This window comes from Telmatherina bonti (genome assembly GCF_933228915.1).
Source record: "Telmatherina bonti genome assembly, chromosome: 11".
Taxonomy (NCBI): Eukaryota; Metazoa; Chordata; class Actinopteri; order Atheriniformes; family Telmatherinidae; genus Telmatherina; species Telmatherina bonti.
In genome coordinates this window covers 10,276,510-10,296,922 of record NC_136629.1, presented here as the reverse complement: position 1 = coordinate 10,296,922, position 20,413 = coordinate 10,276,510, and the positions used below count along the sequence as shown (strand labels likewise).

General features: G+C 41.4%; 1 protein-coding gene across 1 annotated transcript; it reads right to left on the bottom strand.

Annotated features, from left to right (window-relative positions):
• Positions 1-907: 907 nt before the first annotated feature.
• Positions 908-20,223, bottom strand: LOC306762255 (cadherin-1-like; the record flags this gene model as incomplete). Its single annotated transcript, XM_079248697.1, has 11 exons — positions 908-978; positions 1,066-1,175; positions 3,290-3,447; positions 3,619-3,804; positions 9,441-9,569; positions 9,706-9,878; positions 12,055-12,199; positions 18,398-18,544; positions 19,153-19,293; positions 19,896-20,111; positions 20,188-20,223. 11 exons carry the CDS (start codon positions 20,221-20,223, stop codon positions 908-910), a joined length of 1,512 nt encoding a protein of 503 aa, XP_079104823.1.
• Between the last annotated feature and the right edge of the window lie 190 nt (positions 20,224-20,413).

Sequence of the window (20,413 nt, the reverse complement as noted above, 5' to 3'; positions counted from 1 at the left end):
AGGGAAGTCTGGCTTTCCCTGCTTAGGCTGCTGCCCCTGCGACCCGACCCCGGATAAGTGGCAGAAGATGGATGGATAAGTAACTAAAAAGTTCAGGATCTTGGAAACAGTTTGTCTACAACATTATGAACATGCGGGATTTTTTTTTTTTTTTAATTTGCTTTTAGTGAAAGACACAAGATCAAACAGAAATCCATCACCATTACAGTTGTATATGAAAATAACACAGATGTTTATCAGATGTCAGGTAAAAACAAGTCCTCTGAAGGAATATAGCACAAATATCAACTACAAGCATTTTCTAGTAAAATTAAAAAAACTGCAAATATCCCAAGGACACTGAGGTCAAAGGTCATAAATGATTTGTTTGACTCATGAGATTAGAAGCATCTTCTTGACCTGATCAATGCAGGTGATGAAAAACCACTGGACAGACTCAGACTTTAAGGGACACAGTGGCCTGCAGAAGCACTCATGGTGAATCTTTTCCTTGTTTTTGCAGCTTTTAGTTTTATTCTTTGCTTGTTTTTGTTCTTCCTGGATTGAAGTTTTATATTTTTGGAAGATGCTGAAATCCAGTTTCCTGAGCAAGGTCATTATTTTTATGAACTGGTTTATATGGACACAATTATAAACTGGACTATTGGCAGTCGCGATGAATTGTTTTAGCTGGATTATAATGGGATTACTGGGAATTATAAATGGAATGGACTGCATCTTTAAAAGCACCTTGTCAGGAATTAGCATTAAACACATAAAACTAAGATCAATAAATTGTACTGTCACACAACTAAGAACCCACAAAGAAACCCGAGAACGACAGTAAAGCAACCTGAAGTTGCTGCATGTTACAACACACTGGCCTCCAGTTTAGTGGAAGATGTTGGATTCAAGCAGATTAACACTCCTACTTGGTGGAGGCAGTGGCATCCTCCAGCTGAATAATCAGCGTGCTGGTTCCTGTGGCTGAAAGTTCATCTGATGAGTGAAAGACAAATAGTTTACACATCAGCAGATCAAAAGCTGAAGCTGCCCAGTACAAGTCTCCACCTACCGTCAACAAACCATCAACAATGTGTGCTGTGTATTTGCCTTCAGCAACGACCTGGGAGTTGCTGCTCATGAGACAGCTCACCGTCATTGGTCTGCCTGCAGGGTCACTTTTGATATTGCACCTGGACGTAGACATGACAGAGAAAGCTGTAAATCTTGTAAAGTCGGTGAGCATGAAGCACAGCGCAGACCACGTGCAGTTATTACATCTGGTTCATTAGTTCTCTGATCAGCTGTATTAATCTGTACAACGTCTGAGGAAAGTGACAGCATTGAGGCGTTTCTGCAAGTTCACACACGGGTTGCCATGGGGATGCTGTAGGGCCTCATGTAACACACTGGTTGCCATGGGGATGCTGTAGGGCCTCATGTAACACACAGGTTGCCATGGGGATGCTGTAGGTCCTCATGTAACACACAGGTTGCCATGGGGATGCTGTAGGGTCTGATGCTTGCAACCCGCTATTCATTAAGAGAAGTAGAGTGCAGGCTGCAGCAGAGCAAATCGGAAGGGTTGTCGTCAGTCTACATTTCAGAATAACCAAATGATTTAGTGACGTCAGAGTCAGTAAGTGGGTGATATAAGTTTATATAAGTTTAGTGCACCTTATTTAAAGGAACACTGTGTACCTTTTGGCCACTAGGGGCACTAAACATGTAACTTCAGACAGGTCACATGACACTGACACCAAATAAAACGCCAGCATTAGCCCTTAGCTTTTGGGACATTACAGTGTTACGGCCCATGGCCAGTCATCTAGCTCATCATTTCAACCAGCATCACCTGGGGAACTGATACACCTGACTTTCTTCCTGGAGCTGCCCTCAGGCTGATGTGTGCTGGATGCTGATTGGTCGCCACATGCCCACATACTCTTGATTGGCCGGACCTTCTCCAGAGCACCCGAATAAATGCTGTCGCCAACCTTCGTTCCTGGCAGCTGTGTTTTGGTTGAGCCTTGGTGCCACAGCTTGCCACTCCTTCACTGACTGCGAAGGAGATTGACTGTTTGGTGTTTGAGTTGACAATTTTGCGATTAATGCTGGGTTAGTGCCAGCTTTGGTTGATACTTTTGTTATCGGGTTTGGTTGTTTTCTGACCCTTGATGCGTTTAGGGACTAGTGGGTCCAAAAATAAAGCCTTCATTTGCACATTTTCGTGGTTTTCTTTTGTTAATGTTGCCACCCCCGTTTACCCCTGGACAAACTCCATTGAGGGTCGTAACATGCAGTAGTACTGCTTCTTATTGAACAGTGTAGGAAAACCATCAAACTAAACCAGGCCAGATGCTAATCGTTCTGTTACCTCTTTGATTTGTACCGGGATTTTAGGAAAGGCTCTTACTGCATACAAACCAACCCAAACTGCTTGAAATATTTAGGGACGTCACGTTAACTTTGATTTGTGGCCAATTAGTTTCAATCAGATGCATTTAACTTCTAGTGAAGATCAAACGAAAGAGACAGACGTACACCGCAACGTCCTGCAGCTCCCTGACAGCCATTGTTTTGAATAAATTCTGGCTGGCAGATGTAAAAAAAGTTCATCACATTTTGCTACGTTTGCACAACAGGCAGAGTTAACTTACTAGTCTTATCATACTGAGGCAAACAGAGAGTGGGATTTACATCCACGTTGTTCTTTCATCAAACTCCAACCAGCAAATTCTTTGCCAAGGTGAACTCGTGTCTTTCCACTGAAGCGAACCTTTTCCCACTTCCTCTTTCTGGCATCCTCAGACACCGTTTTCACCCTCTTACTTTGTTCAGCCATAACAAACTTTTATAGGAAGAGGAGGGAAAGTAGCACAAAGGAGAGCTCTCTGTGTTTATAGAGGGGCGCCGTAGAGCGAAGCGCTCCAGGTCACATGATCCACTCCTGCAAAGTTAAATGTCTGGTTTTTGAAGCGGGCAGTCCTTTTGGAGTCCCAACTCATGCTTGAACACTCATCAAGCAATGTACACTAAACCCATGCATTTTGCAAAATGAAGACATGTTTACATAAGAGCCTGACTAAGGACGGGCAAACACTCAGATACGCAGGTTTTTTTTCAGTTGATTGATTTAATCTGAGAAATGAGATATTGGTCCACCTTATTTCAGCTACTGAGTGAAATGACATTTTAACTCCTTAATTTCAGGTATATTTTCATTGTCTGATCTTCCAGCTTCAGTTATAATGTTTAAAAACATCTACAAAGTCTCAAGATGTTTGTTTCAAAACTTTGACCTTACATGACATTCTGTCCAGTCTCAGACGGCAGGAGGTCTTGTCTGGATACACAATTCACCACAACTGTGGCGGTGGAAGTTGGCAGTGGAACGGCAAACGGGACCTCATTCTTCACAGTGACCAACAGAGTGTGTTTGCTGCTCCTCTCAGTCTCAAGATCCTGGTTTAATGGAGGAAACACAGCAGTACAAGTCAGAAACCTCTTCCAGCTCAGTGTGAGGAAGTTCTCCAGCTTCTGTTTTACTCATGCAAACAGCTGTGAAATAAACTGCTTAAACTGTTTGGGATCAAATCATTTTTTCTCAACTTTAGAACCGGATCTCCCTCCTACCTTCGCCAGTTTCAGGATTCCCTCTTGCTTGTTATGTCCTGTTTCCACGGTGAAGAGATTTCCAGGATCTCCATCAACAATCCAAAACTTGGTGTTCCAGGCAGGGGTATGAGGCTCATCATAGTCCGTTACCTCCATTTTCAGGACGACAGCACCTTGTTTGTTATCTGCAACCGTTGCTTCGTACTGAAAAATGCAAAGCAGATATTAAAGACAAACCAGCTGTAGGCCGTCTACCAACTGACATAAACAAGGATAGCATCTGCAGATTACAGAATCAACTATAAACCGATATGAAAGAAATTGATCATAACTTTGTGTTTAGGATCTATTTCCCAGCAGGAGAGTCCGGAGGTTACGCCTTTTGCTCGCTACGGTGCTATACTCTCTCAAAAACAGTTTTCCAGTTAAAAATGACAGAATAAATATTGTGCAGGGAGATTTAATTCAGTGCAGACGGGTTGCAGATATTTAAAAAAAATTTCTCTGTTTTGGTCTATTTTTGTGGATGAGTTTTTTATTTAACTGATCAGGTCTGAGTTGGCCTTCATTTTATTATTTATTTCCAGGAAAGTTTTTAAATCCCACACAGGCAGTGAGATATTTTCCTGCTGCTGGTTTGGTGATTCTGGATCTGAGAATCACTAAACACAGCTGAGCCCAGGGATGGTGGATGATATCTGGTTTATACAGCATTCTCACAATCGCATGAATAAAACCTCCAAGTAAGAAGACAACAGACTGAAGGGAGGTGGTCTAGTGGTTTCAATCGAATTTATAAGGAACCTCGATAACAAAAATAATATAGCACAACCTGCTATACACATTTAACACCCCCTCACCCACCACATATACACACTCATATACACACATACAAGCACATGTACACACCCACAGACTGTGGACACAATCTATAAAGACCCAGAGTCAGGAAACACAATTTTAAGGGGTGGTTTGCACCAGGTCCCACCACCTCATGGCAGGTCAACAGAGCCCACAGCAGCGATGTAGTGCCACAGAACCACAGAGACAATCAGGCCAGAGCCAATAGCAGCGCCCAGTGCAGGCAGCCCTGACTGAGGAACACTGGAGATATAGTAATAAAACAAACAAAAAAAATACATTGGTTAAGAACACAAAATGAAAAGAAAGAAATAAATGAATAAATAGATAAAAAAATTCCTCATAAAATAAAATAAAATAAAATAAAATAAAACACTAGCTAAAAGCCAGATTAAATAGGTTGGTTTCGATCCTTTCTTTAAAATGATGAACATTCTCTGTAGTTCAAAATTCCTCCAGCAGGCTATTCCATAAACAGGGACCATAATACTGAGTCGGTCTGAGTTCTAACTTTTGGTGCCAGAGGATTTCAAGGTCCAAGAGGACTGATATGGTAAAAGCCATTCAGAAAGATAAGAAGGTCCAAGACCTCTAGGACATTTCAAAACGATTCAGAAGAACCAATCCATCCTAAAACACATTTATAAAGCAATGCGCACACACGTCCCACGCCTGTTTCGCTTTCTATATCAGGATCAACACAAAATTTTGCACACGTGAGGGAACATCTTGTCACGCCCACATGTTGGCTATAAATATTAATTGCTTTTATTTCAGCAGGAACAAAGTCCAAATGAAAATGAACAAGTCCACAGAGACTTGAGACAGAGTGATCAGTCCTTTCCCGGCTTATCAGTCGCTTCTTCCCTTTGGAAGGTGCCGGCTCCACTCCAGAGTAAAAGTAGACTATAATTGGCATACGCTGGTTTTTGTGCATTCAACAGCTTTATAAATGAGGCCGCTGGTTCTGAGGAAGCTGGCCAAGGTGCAGACCGGATGCCTTCAGGGCAGTAAACATCTGTATGCAGCAGACCATGTCAGCTTTGATACAGAAGGGGGAGGGCCAGGGTACACGAGGCCGAGAGAGAGACTATGGACTCACACCCTCCCCCCACCATCCCCCATCCTTCCCACCTTCATTCTGTGGATGTAGAGATGGTGGCCTTGAAGTGTCACAGCAATACAAAAGCCACAACATAATTAGCCACAACACAACACAATTAGCCACAACACAACACAATTAGCCACAACACAACACAATTAGCCACAACACAACACAATTAGTCACAACACAACACAATTAGTCACAACACAACACAAATGCTTTATTAGCAATAAGAATAAATTCTTTGTTGTGCAGCATTTTTGAACATAAGTTTTGCTAATTAGGCAACATAAAGCTGTGATTGCATGAATCTGTACTAACGTGAGGAAAATACTTTATATAATAAAGTGTCATATGTACAATACTTAGCCATTGTGTAGTTAATTAATCTTAAAGATTTCTCTGTGTAGAGCAGGGACGTCGAACTCCAGTCACTCCAGTCCTCAAGGGCCGGTATCCGGCAGGTTTTTGTTGCTTACCTCCACCAACACAGCTGATTGAAATCAAATGGATCCAGCAGCTTCTTGTCAACCTGTTTATGAATTTCAGTCATGTGTGTTGGAGCATGAAGACAACAAAAACCTGCAGGATACCGGCCCTCGTGGACTGCAGTTTGACACCTGTGGTGTAGAGTGTGTAATATTGAACTTTACAAATAATTACACTTGTGTCACTCCACCTGCATGCAGTAAGAGGGGAAGAGTGGGATGACACATTCATAACATCTATACCTTGGTCACTAATAGATGGGCAAGTTCTGTTACTGTCTAATCATTCCATTATGAGCGTCACCATAGCAACACGTTAATCAGCTAGTTCAGATCAGCTGACCTTTGACAGATGAATGAGAGAAACATGCTACTTGAGAACAGTTGAATTACAGAGGCCAGCATAAAATAGTTCCTACAGCCTACTTTAGCATATTTAGCGAGTTTTGCAATAAAAAAAAATTTGTAAAAGAAAAAAAAAAGAAACCTTAGTTATAAAATATTTATCGTGTGGGACCATGGTGATTACAACACTGCGTTGTGCCTTCTAAGAAGTGATGGGAACTGATTTCCAGTGCATGTAAAAAGGAACTGCTGTGATATGTAAGAGCATGCATAATTTTATATTTTACATATGTCAGTTAATGGGCTTTGGATAACCAGTAAATAAGTGTCTGCTGTATGTTTTTCTGCCAGTGCCCAGAGACCACTGCCGTATTTTTTCTTTTTATTGTTTCTTTAAAGTGGAACTATTATGTGCATTTCAGGCTAATTTATTTTTTATTTCTGAGCCCAGAAGGGCTGGGATTGATGGAGTTATTGTCACAAATCTCTTTATTTACTTCAGACTGACCCTCTCCGTAGGCTGTCAGATCAGCCTGTGGGCAAAACGAGTGGATTGAGACTCTTCCGCATTAAGCCCCGCCTCCCGCCACTGCACTACATCTGGAGCGCGCACCGCACCTGCTTTCGCCGTCATTGTAACATCTCATAAACAGAAGGATTAGGCTAATATGAACTCAATAAAAAAACAAACTACAATGTCAACACATAGCATACAGCCCTACATGTTGGAACCTGAATCAGAGCCTGAAAACGAAGTGGAAAACAGCAACCCACAGCAACGAATGCAGCAGGATGTCTCTCTTTGGTAAACTCACCAGCCATCGTTGGAAATAACTTTATCCCACGTTTTCCACCCGCCTGATGTATTTGTACATGTCCTTGTTAACCAGTAGAAGGTAACCAATCACCGAACCTTATCCCCCGGGACGTCACAAGGTAGAAAAAAACTCTCTAAAATGACGCGTTTTTCGTCGCCATGGAAGCCGAATGGCGAGCGTGCTGGAACTCAAACTCAAACTCGAACATGCGTTTAGGTGATAAAAAACAGTGTCGTTCACATGTCTGATGAGGATTCAACACTGTAACACTGTAGAAAGCTCAGGAAACTCCAAATACCAGAATAACACCCCTTTTAAGTTTGTTGCTTATTTGCCAATGTGGTGGTGAGCACACATGGGTGTCATGTGGCTCAGGTTGGCCCCTCCCTGCTAATCAGCAGGTACCTATAAGACACCTGCTGATTTTCTTCTCTGGTGGCTGATTCTGTGTTGGTGGTGGTGACTGGCTGCCCTCTGTGCTCTTCCTCCTGGCTTGGTTTTACTCAGGGTGGTGAGTAGAAACAGGAACTTGAAATGGAAAAAAAACTAATTTTGTAGTTTTACTAATTGTGTTTTCTGTTTTTATAGATCCACCTGCTGCTGTTTTTATTGGCATAATTTTATTGTAGTCTCTTTTAATGAGTTCTGTTTGTTTCTTTTGCTTTAGTTTTGTAAGTTGATTTTTCTTTTGTTTGTTTCCTTTAGGCAGCTGAGAACCATTTGGTGGATGGGCTAGGCACCCGTGGTTGGGGACCCTCACGTTTGGTTTGGTTTGTTTGATGCACTGGGCATAGGAGGGCTCCACAGTTAGTTTGCAGTGAAGTGTGATTGTATTTATAAGGTAAGAGGTGGCAACACACCGGGACACTCCTTCCCTGTAGGCTGCCCTCCACTGGTGGTCCCAGCTGGCCTGGTTGTTTTGGTTTATATAGTTATTTGCTTTTAAATAGGTCTTAACAGTGGGTTTTATACGCTGTTAATTTTAGCTTTTAAATTTTTGTATTAAATCGTTTAAACTCCCTCCCACGTCTCTTATTTCAACAGGAGCGACCCTGCATTTATTTCCTGGAGCCCTGTGCCCCAGGTGGTGTTGTCTGGCATTAGTATTAAATAAAAGTTAACTTTCTCATTTTACCTTTTGTTGTCCAGTTATATTTGTTAAGGCCTTACCACTCTACCACACCAAGTACACTGTACCCAGGACTGGGAACAGTTAGCAATGAACTGCTGCAAGAAAACCTCAGTTATTGTGTCCTGTGAAGTAACTTCTTGCCCGAGCGACTCTGGGAATACATGCCAGATCCTATATGTCCTAGTGTTTAGTTTTCCTGGCGATACAACTTAGGGCCCGACTAGCACAGTCTGGCAACATTGAAGTCCGTATAGAAATGACGTGTTCATTTGTAAAGTTGGCTTAGTTGTTGCCAAAACAGAATTAATATTCACTTCTCCTCTTCCCTGGTTTTCTGAATACCATGATCTCTGTTTTTGTTTTTGTTTTGTTTTTTTTAAAAATTATTATTAGAGAGCCGCCATCTTTTACAGCAGTCATAAACACACATTAGCATTCTTTGCAATTCGTTTTCATTTTCTGCCATCAGAATGATATCATCCACGTAAAGCAGAGTAATCAAGTTTACCTCCCCACATGTTATTCCTACCCCAAACTGTTTAATTTCCTCCACTAAATCATTAATAAAAACAACAGAGTAGAGGATAAAGAATCGCCTTGCCTTACTGCTGCATGTGTAAAGAACCACTCAGTAAGATATTCATTCAACTTGACACAAGCTACAGGTGCTTTGGAAATAGACTGAATGTGGGTGGACAACACAATAACATTAAATATACATCAAAAATATGACAGATTAAAAAGATGAAAGCCAAAGCAAAACTAAGGCAAAGAGATGACAAGTACACAAAAAACGGCGAATCATTCTACAATTGATGATGTGTGTCCACATTCTTGATTGATTGTTATTCTGCCTTATTTAGTTTTGCTACAAATCAGATTAAGTATCCTTTCCATTTCACTTATTCTTTTGTCCCTCCACATCAGATACTGTACTCGGAACAACTATGTCCAAAAGATTTTATGACGATAGGAGATTGACAACTGTGTGTGTTTTTGTTAATGTGTTTATCATTAAGGTGGGGACTGAAGATTGGGTTAATCCACTGTAAAACTGAACAGATAAACAGGCACTGGATGGTCATACTTACGTTGTTTTGAGTAAACTGTGGAGCATGATCATTGCTGTCAGTCACCTTCAGAATAACTTTTGCTTCTGAACTCAACCATCTTCCCTCCCCATCTGCTGCTCGTACCACCAGGTCATACTGTGGTATTATCTGTTGGAAGGAAAACAGGGAATCTTCCACAAGTAAAATTACTCATGAAAGTATGAATAATTACTCCCGCATAGGAACTGGCTGCTGACATGAATGTGATGTGTAAAGCGTAACAACATATTTGTAGAAGTCTCACCTCTCTGTCCAGTCCACCTTCATTAACCCTGATCATTCCAGTCACTTCATTGATAACAAACGTTTTATCACTTGGCTTCTTTGGGGTCTGGCTCACAATGCTGTAGCGGATTATAGAATTGAGATTATTTGGCTCGTCCAGGTCAGTAGCTGTAACCTGAAGCACCTCGTGACCTGAAAAGAAGAAATGCACAAGTAAAAACAAGACAAAAGGCTTTTTATAATGTATAATAAATACACACATAAATCATTTATCCATAAAGACTAGTTGGGCTGATAAAGATGCAACAGAAATATTTGCCAATTCTGCCAAAAGTAAATGGATCAAAAGGATTTCTGAGAAGTTTACATAATATATAAAATGGCTAAATCATGACTTCAAGCACAAACTGTTAGAGCAGCATTTAAAACATCTACATGTTGTTTTCTTTGTAGTTTACACGTCTATCACTCGTGGCAGATAGATGGTTCACTCCCCTGCCCATCCAGAAAAGTCCTGCAAACACGTGTTTTGCTGTTTCATAAGAAACAGTAAAATGGGGTGGAGCCAAAAGAGCATGCAGTTAGCAAGCTAGCTTAGCAAGTTTCAAGAGATGAAAAATGAATGTGACACCCATTTAAAGCAGTAATATGGTTTAGAAAATAACAAGGACAGTTATTTTTCATCTGTGCATTTTTCCACATGAGATAACAAAACTCCTCCTGCTTCTCCTTCTTATCTGATGTTATTATTAAAAAAAAAGATTATCTGAAACTCTATGATTTTGTCTGTTTTAAAACTTTTACTATTACTAGCCTGTGCCATCTGTCTGCCAGTGGCAGTGTAGCTCAGACATGTTAGCACATGGCCCGGCACCCGCAGACCTGATGTCATGCGATTACATGTCAACATGAGAATAAGATAAATAAGATCAGGCTGCATAGTCTTCATAATAAAAAGTAAAAAATATAAACCTGTTCCACAAAATAGGGGACTTTAGTTTATTTCTGTTGGGATCTGGTGCAAAACAGAAATGGCCCAAACAATAAATTATTTGCATATAAAATTTTAACTCAATTATTAAATTTAATTTTAATAATTTAACCTAATTTTACTGGTATTTTCTTTTGCAGAATAATGTTGAATTCAACATTCACATTGTTTTAGAAGAGATTTCAAAACACCAAGATATATATTGTGTATAAAATAAAGCGAATAAAGCCTAAACATATTGCAATGTCAGTTATTGGCTATATAATCTGACTGAAAATTATTCAGAGAGGTGATTAATGTCTGTCAGAGATGTTAATTCAAAGAAAAGCATGAGTCTCGATGCAGTTCGGGGTGTTTATTTTACCCTCTTTGATTCACTTTGGTATACATTTTACTTTGTTCAGGTAAAAATAGACTGAAGTGATGATAAACTGATGATAAACAGAAAAATATCAGCACCCTGCCTCACCTCTCTGTAACAAGCAACAAAACATGCTACAGGCAGATACAGGTGATATTAATTAGGAAATCACTTAGCTCCAGACACATACACATATCCAGACACATGTTACCCCCTAGCAACAGACACACTGAATAACATCCTTGCCTCTGCGGGCTGTATCGCCAAACCCTACTAAATACTATCAGTTACCATGGAGACTGAATAATATATCTTGTTTTCCTGCCAAACATCACCACACACAGACATAGGAAGGTAAGCATTCTTGCATGATGATTGTTTTGAGTTGGTAGGCAGAGAAGTAGCAGTTTTCTTCCTCATTTGTCATGACAAGCATGAGGAACCATGTTGAAGGTTTCCACTGAGAAAGTAGTAGTCATGCAGTCACACAGGAAAAAACAAAGGTGCATCACTAATAGTTATATAAATTACATCACGTCCACTCAGTTGTAATCAAATTATGGGTCTAAAGATTCCCCTCCCATGTTATAATCATCAGTTTCTTTGCTCAACATGACCGATTGATCCAGTATTGGTATCAGGTTCTAAAACTGATGTGATTTATGGACTGGATATTGGGCTGAATTCCCTCGATGCACCTTGAGTGACATTTTATTTTCGTGTTTACAAAATCTAAACATGATGCAGGTTTAAGCCTGAAAACACCGCTACATGGGATACCGTTAGGATGAGGTGGTACACACTGGAAACAGGACAGACAGATGAGTCCGACAACTGATTGTCAGCTTTGTGTTTAAAGTCTGAACAAACGCTGAAACGGCTTTTATATTGTGCCATTTAAATTGATCACATTTGTGTTAAGTGCTCCAAGTAGTCGATGAGTTTAAGAAGAGTAAAACAACCCAACAGATCAGTTTTTCAGGCCTGTGTTGATAAACTAAATCAAGTGACATTACCTACAGGTGAGGCCTCAGCAACTTCTCCCAGGTAGGTGGACTGAGTAAAGACAGGAGCGTTGTCATTCTGATCGCCTACTCTCACTATGATTTCCATCGAGTCCTCAGCTTTTCCTGAACCTTCTGCAACAGCATGAGCCATGAACTGCAAGGAAAAAAAGTTTCACATGATAAAATAAAAATCTATCTGAAGAGTGTGCAAACTGAGGATATGTGTCCTGAAAATGATTACACAATAAAAGGCAACACATCAACATGGCAGTGAAAATAAATCTAATAATGGAAACAGTATAGAACTGTAAAATGATCAAACAACATTTTTTTTAATAAAAAAAAAAAAAGAAAAAAGAAAAACACAACGACTGAGAGAAATAACTGAATTTTAACTACGTTTACAAAAAGTCGATATAACCCGTGGAAATTATATAAGCTGGCATTTTTATTTACAGTGTTTTCCACAACTCATTAGAATGATGACAGAATTTACCTTGGTAAACTGGTAATCCCGGTTCTCTGAAAACTGAGTGAGATATCTCACCATGGGAAGCACCCTCTGGCGTGACCAATCACAGAAGCTCTATTACCACCAAGTCTATACAAGACAGTCCAATCACGTGCCTGGCTCTGGGGCAGCCCACCCCCTTTATAATTGTCTGCAGACCCGTGCCTGAGATTCCAAAGCATATTTCTTCCACATGCCCGTGCAAGAAGGGCACTGCTGTGAGATACCTCACTTAGTTTTCAGAGAACTTGGGTTACCATAGTAACCTACCGTTCTCTTTTGGCCCTCGTTCGGTGGCTCACTTTGCGAAATGTAGCCCCCTCCCGAATTGCATGCTCTGAAGTGCAAATCCTTGACTCATAAGCAAGTTGACACTACACACCCACCCAAGGCTGAACTAAGGCTCCACTCTGAGGACTGAGTGAGCCAGAGAGGACGCCGTAATGTCCAGGCGATAATACCTGATAAACACGTGTGGAGATGTCCAGCTTGCAGCGTTGCACATATCTTTCACAGACACCACTTTGAACAGAGCACATCAGGTAATAGTACCGCTATTGGAATGTGCACGCAAATGCTCTGAAGGCTTCAGCCCGTGGGATTTATAGGACTCCCAAATGGCCTCCACCACCCAGCGGGATAAGGATAAGGGCCTTATGACTAGGAGCCCAGGACACGAAGAGTTGGTTACTCTTCCTTAATCCCTTAGTTCTGTCCAAGTAAATGCGTAACACTCTTACCGGACAGAGAAAATTCAGTCGTCTTTCGTTTTCACAAGTAAACAGTGGGAGATGAATAGCCTTTTAACTCTCATGACACACACTTGTAAAGCTTGTTACATACTCCAGGAGAAGCGAGAACTTTTTTCTTGTTCTCACGGACGTGTTTGAAGACAGTTTTCAACACATCGGGCTGGCAGAACTTTTTTCTTGCAGGTCCTCCGAGAAGTATTGTATGATTGGTCGGACATTTGAGGTGGGCGTGGTTAACACGGAAAAGCATGAAGCAAACAGTTGCTGCTTCTGTGTTTTTGCTGTTGCAGATAAAATGGATTGTTTTAATAAAACTGCTGATCGAAGTGGTGAGAAAGTATGAATATTTTCACATGTGACATTAAAACGCTCGAACCCAGCCACGTGAAACTAGAAAAGCACTTGGAAAGCGCAAACCTCCACCAAGCACAAGGTTAAAGAATCCTTTTAAAAAATTCCAGGATCCAAACGGTGAGCCGGATAACCACCAAAATTTATTCAGTTCTTGCTTTTCACATTTCCAATAACTCTTGAAAATTTAATGAAAATCAGTCCTTGACCTTTTGAGTTATCTTGCAAACAAACAGAAAGACAGCCAGTGAAAACATAAACTTGGTGGAGGTAACAACGGGGTTCATGACACATAAAAGCAGACATTGCTACCTGTAGTGATCTCTCCTGGCTGCAGATGTGGTTCTCGTGGAGTATGAATGGACCTGATGAAAAATAATTTTTTTCTTGTTCTTGCAGCCACGAGAGCAAGAACTCAGTTCTCGCTTCTCGTGGAGTATGTAACAAGCTTAAGAAGTCACATAGATAAGGGGTGCACAGACAGAGCCTGCAGCTCACCAATTCTTCTTGCTAATGTTAAAGCCAGCAAAAGAGTGGTTTTAAGAGACATCTATTGACTCGAAAAACGGTTCTGAGAGCACCTCCAAGACTACAGGCTCTCATGATGGGACTGGAGTCCTAATCACTGACCGCTCCTTTTATAAATCTCCTTATTAGGGCATTGCCCAACAGGAGCAGCGCCAAAATCCACATTGTAGGCTGACATAGCAGCCAAATAAACCTTAACAAGGCTTTTCCATCATCCAATAAATCCTGCAAGAAACATACCACATCTGAAACAGAACACTGAAAAGAAAGTATTTGTCTTTTATCACACCATCTCTCAAACATGTACCACTTGTTGTAGAGGGAATGCTGGAATGGAGCCCTGGTGCCCTGAATCATCTCAATTACTCTCAAAGGGAGACCAGAGCCATATAAATGTATCTTTTCATGTACCAAGCCCATAGAGCTCGTCGCTCGGGATGCTAGTGAAAAAGAAGTCTCTGAGCAGCGGCAGAGGCCATGGTTTTGCCGTGGCACTGACTGACCAGCTCTGCCATCCACAGCCTGCTCGGCAAATGCAGCGCTATTAAAATCAGAGACAGCTGTTGTTCTCTCAGTCTGCTCAGAACCGATCCTATCAGCCTGAGCGGGGGAAACACATACAACAGCGCTTTTGGCCATGGATGCGCTGGCGCGTCTATCCCCAGCTGTGCGTCTTTGTTTCCTAATGAAAAAAAAGGGGACACTGCATGTATTCGCGCAATGCGAAGACATCTACGGATGCTTGACTGAATCTCTCCCACACCAGCTGGACCACCTCAGGGTTTGGCTTCCACTCCCCATATAGTGCATTTTCCCTGGAGAGCAAATCCACCGCGGTATTCAACACACTGGGGATGTGCACCGTGTGTAACGACAACAGGCACTCGCTGCTCCACGCTGCACCACATGCAAAGGCGGTGGGCAAGTCTGTCACGAACCACAGAACGAGTGCCCCCTGGCTAATTTAAATAAGCCACTACTGTTGTGTTGTCTGCCCTGACAAACAAATGACAATTCATCAGGCTTGATGGAAAATGTTTCAGACTCAAGAACACTGTTAATAACTAAAAGTAATTTATATGTGCAAGACAGAGCTTCAGGGACCAAATGCCATTCACGGCTTTTCCCTCGAACATGGCCCCCCACCCTGTAAATGATGCCTCGGTTGTCAGGGTCTTCCTCATAACCACTGTTCCCAATGCGACACTGGTGGAGAACACTTTTGGATTCTTCCAGGAATGGAGAGCCAGCAGACACTCAGGGGAAAGTCTCACCCTCCGTCTAAGATGACGTCTGGCGTCCAGACGCAGGGAGGACACCCAGCGCTGAAAATCCCGCATCATCAGCAGTCCCTGAGGGACCATAGATATTACTGAGGCCATCAGCCCCATGAGACGCATGCAGGCTCTCAACGGGACAGTGTTTCCCTTGCAAAAAATGGATAAGGTGTTGGCGGAATTTTTCCAATCGTTCCTTTGACAGAAAAACTAGAAAAGAGACTGAGTTTATTTCGAGGCCTAAATACTGTAACTTCAAAGTAGGAACCAACACAGTCTTTGTGCGATTGATGCTAAAACCCAAGCCCGACAGGCTGCTTAGCAACATCAACGTATCTCTCTGTGCCTGCTCCCTGCTGGGTGCGGACACAAAAAAATCATCCAAATATGCCAGCACCCTAAGGCCTGCTCCATGAGAGGCTTTCAGGGCTGCTTCAACAAACTTGCTGAAGACCCTCGGGGCTAATGACAGACCAAATGGGAGGGTCTGATACTTATACGCCACCTCTCGATATACAAACCAGAGGTATCTCCTGTGAGAAATAAGCATCCTGTATATCTATCCACATCAGCCTTGTCATATAGATTGTAACAAAATGTGTGTGTCAGCATTCTGAACTTTTATTTTCGAAGATGGGAGTTAAGAAAATGTAAGTCTGAGATGGGATGAAACGATCCTCCCTTCTTTGTAATAAGGATATACCGGGAACAAAACCCCAGCTTTATTTCATCTTCCGGAACAATACAAATCACGCCACGGCTTAAGAGAGACAATATTTCTTCCTCTAAAGCTGTCACAGCCACCCCTGATGCCACGGACCATAGTATTCCTTTGAAACTCAGTGGTTTCATTGCAAACTGCAGTCTGTAACCCTTGGTAACAGTGGTAAACACCCAAGGAAGAACTGTGCATGCGCGCCATTCCTCCGCTCTGGCAGCCAAGAGACCTGGAGGGCTAAAGTCCAAACTTGGAGCAGCTGCGCTCTTTTGATTTTTCTTTTATTTTTGGAACACACTCTGCCCTCGGTGTGATACCTGGCTGCGGTAGTCAATGGCCAGTTGGGCTGCCACCCGCTTACATACCTTGTGCAGGTCTAGTTGGCTGTCAGCTTCTCATGGAATACTCCCAGTAGATCCACCCTATCTACAACAGTATCTAATCCAGCTGGTCAACTGAATTACAACGTTAATTATTTAAACTACATACACACACAAACTCACAAGAACTCACAGAAACAAAGACACAAAGAGACATGATCTCAAAGTACATAAAAAAAAACTTTCATAGCCTCCAGGAAGTCCACTCTAACAATATGTGCAATAATTGGCCCGGTCAGACTGATTGCAAAACATAATCGGAACTGTGTCAATAGTCAACACTAAATCCACTTTAACAACATGTGCAATAATAAGCTCATCTATCTATCTATCTATCTATCTATCCTGTAACTGAGCTCTGCACAAGACTTCCAATGTGCTTGGACAGTGAATTATGCAAATAACAAAATAAAAATCTTGAACTTTTAAACATTTCTCTGGTCCTATTTAGAAGATTGCTCTCATTTGGTCCAGTGCAACTAAATGGAACCTGGCCAGGCTGCAAGTGGCTCAGATTTGTACAGCTTGCTTAGTTTCTCATTGTTCTTATCAGATCAGAATAAGCAAAATGCATCATTATACATCTTGATGAGGATGAGGAAGGTAGAATGCACAAATGAAGCATCATAAATATTGTACAGAAGGTTATTTCTTTCAAATACAATCATTTCACAAGATAGACATAAGAAGGTGTGTTATGCTGCCTCTATGTAGAACTAACTTAAAACAGAAGACAATGAAATGCAGAGCAACAGTGGCATGGAAAGCATTACCAGGCTTTTTGGTGTAAAATAATTTTGTAAGCTTTAGGAAGAAGCTAAAAGTATTTCTGTTTACATGGTGAGAATAACATTGGCTGTTCAGAGGTGAGCTATTGATTTGTTTTTTTGCTAAACTGTGAAGATGTGACCTTTGTTTTGTTTCTTTTGTTCCAGGTTCCTGTTGTATTTAGTAGTTTAGCTCTCCTATGTTTGTAGCCTTTATTTGCTTTCTGTTCATTTGCTCACCTGGTTTGATTTCCTGATTCATTTCACCCATTCCTTGTTGTTTTCCCAGTATTTATACCCCCTGGTTTCTGTTCTCAGTTGCTGGTTCATTGTGTTTGCTTGTCTGTAGTTACGTGTGATTTTCCCGGCCTGTTTTCCATTTACTTCAAGTTTTTGGATTAAATTGTGTTCCTGCAACTTGTCTGCCTCTGCCTCTCTGTCGTGCAATTGGCACTTCCTTAAAGCTGCGATGGTAAGAACCGGCCACCACATTCGGACTCAGCGGACAAGACAACGACTCTCCTCAAGTATTTGTTTGAAGAGAGGCTGCAAAAAACCTCCTGACCTGTGAATAGCCTGACCTTGTGCCTTCCAGCTGTGCCTGTCCAAGCGGTGTAAGCTTAGACACCCTGTGAGCATCATGTCCAGCGAACTGTTGGGAATGCTGCTTGGGCTGGATCCAGAACCAGAGCCGGTTAAAAGAATGGTCCAATCACCTTTCCTGAGAACACACTTCCTTAGATTTGTGAATCTAAACACTATTTAAATGTGAGATTTGACAATTGAACTTCTTAGTTTGAAGTGAGGAAAAGTAGAGTTATAGAGCCAGTGTGCTGGTTGCAATGCGTTTGAAGTTTTTTTTAATGTACTTTGAGATTGTGTCTCTCTGTGTCCTTCTGTCTGAGTTCTTCTGAGTTTGTGTGGGTATGTAGTTTAAATAATTAGTGTTAGGCCTTAGGATTATGTCAGACCTGTTTTACTGTTTGACTGCAGTCATTTGGTTCAATTGCTCATAACATGGGTTTAAAATAAATACAGAGTGTATAAAGTTATCAAAGAGCTGCTTACTGTGTAACTCGCTTGCCTCTCTCTGTCCAGTGGTTGTGTTACATACAGAAAACCAGAGATTCTGTCGATGGTGAAAATACCCTCATCAGCTGCTGGACCAGTGATGCTGTAATAGATCTTCTTTGCTTTGTCCTCACTCGAGCGAATCTAAATAAATAACATCAGGACTGAATAAAAGAACAACTCTAGTTTCAGTGCAGGTAAACAACTACAGTAAAGAGAAACGCAAACAGAGTGAGATTTCCAACATACAGAGAAACTGCAGCATGAAGAGCAGAGGTTAGAGAACACAGATGATCAGAATAAATTAGTTCTGATAAATAAATGAGATTACAGTATAACATCAAAGATAACATATATGTACAATTATCCAAACAATTTCATTCGTACTGTTTTGTTTTTGGAAAAACAAATGTTTAAGTACCAATAGTTTCTAGCTGTATGGCTGCATGTATCATTTAATTTAATTTAATCTTACAAGAACAAACTTTCATGGAATGTACTGAATATTTATTCAAAAAGCATGGTTAATATCCTTTTTCCTCAAAAAAAAAAAAAAAGATTTAAAGGAAAAGATTGTTGGAAATTTTAATCTAGTTTGTCATATTTGTTGTTTTTTAGTCTGCAGAACAACTTTCTGGTCCAAACATGAACACTATTCAAGTGTTCAAGTGAAGTTGTAAATAAACACCATCATGGTCCATGAAGGCCCAAATACATAAATACAGCTCAGTGTCAAATCCATTTCCTCTTACCTGAACAATTCTTTGAGGGAAGGGGCCTCTGGAACCCTCTTGAACGGTCATTGGAGGAATAACCCAATCCCTCTTCCTCCTCCTCAGACCTTTTACAGACTTGGGGAAGTAGATGATGGACACATTTTCACCAGCTGCAGTCTGAAAACACACCAACATTTTATCCATATGGAGATGAACTGTGAGATCTAAAATCAAACTTCAAATTCTTCATGTTTTAATGGCCCTCAGACCCTCCTGGGTTTCAGTTCACATGTTGATCTCTTGACAACAGTCACTATCAGACACTGTTCACATCATCAGATCAGATTTTATCCATGTGAAACCTTCTCCTGTCTGGTTAAACCTCATGACGATGAAGCCAAAGCAAACCCAAACTGGACGTCAAAGTGTTGGCGACCAGTTCAGTCATGGAAACCTCAGACTGGACCAGGCTGTTTCTTCTCTTTACTGGTCAAAATTCTGTCAAATACACTGTTTTCATGTTAAAACTAGAAATTCACCCAGTAATGTAGAAGAAATGCAGCTTTCTTATTGGAGCTATGACAACCAGCTGACAACATGGAGGCAGAGTGTTGTGTGGATGTGTGGCCACAGAGTGGCAGTATCTGTTAAAGACAAAGCAGCCGTCCACGCAGAGCTTTCTCACCGTAGGTCTGCCTACAGGCCCTTCACTGACAACATGGTGCAGGTGTGGTTCAGGTAACCAGAAGATACTAAACTTCTGACACATTTAAACCCACCTCTGTGTTGTTACTGGAGTCCACTTTACTAGGATGCTGCTCAGCCTGTCCACTGTCGTCTCCATGGTGATGATCAGCATTATGGTGGTGGTCTTGGTGATGGTGCCCAACATGGTGCACCACCATAACAGGAACAGTAAGTTTGTGACCTTGTGAGTCCCAGGAGTGGATGTAGAAGTCCCGACGTCCCTCATGAAGGCGGACATGTCTCTTCACCTGGAGGAGACAAACATCAGCAGAAGTTACAGACATGACTGGATTTAGCTGTTCTAGTGTCTCCTGCCGCAGTTACTTTTTCCTTAAAGCCGTGACAGACTCCTGCAGTCATCATCTACCCACACCAAACACACCCACACTGGGTTTACTGCAGCATATTCTGATGTTTGGTCTGGTAATATTTATGCTGGAAAAAATTTTTTCGAGATGCACGACGTTGGATTTTTGGCTTATATCTGATATCTGATGTGCTCATTGTCGTTTGGCTAATGATTGATAACGATACCCACAACCACGACTTA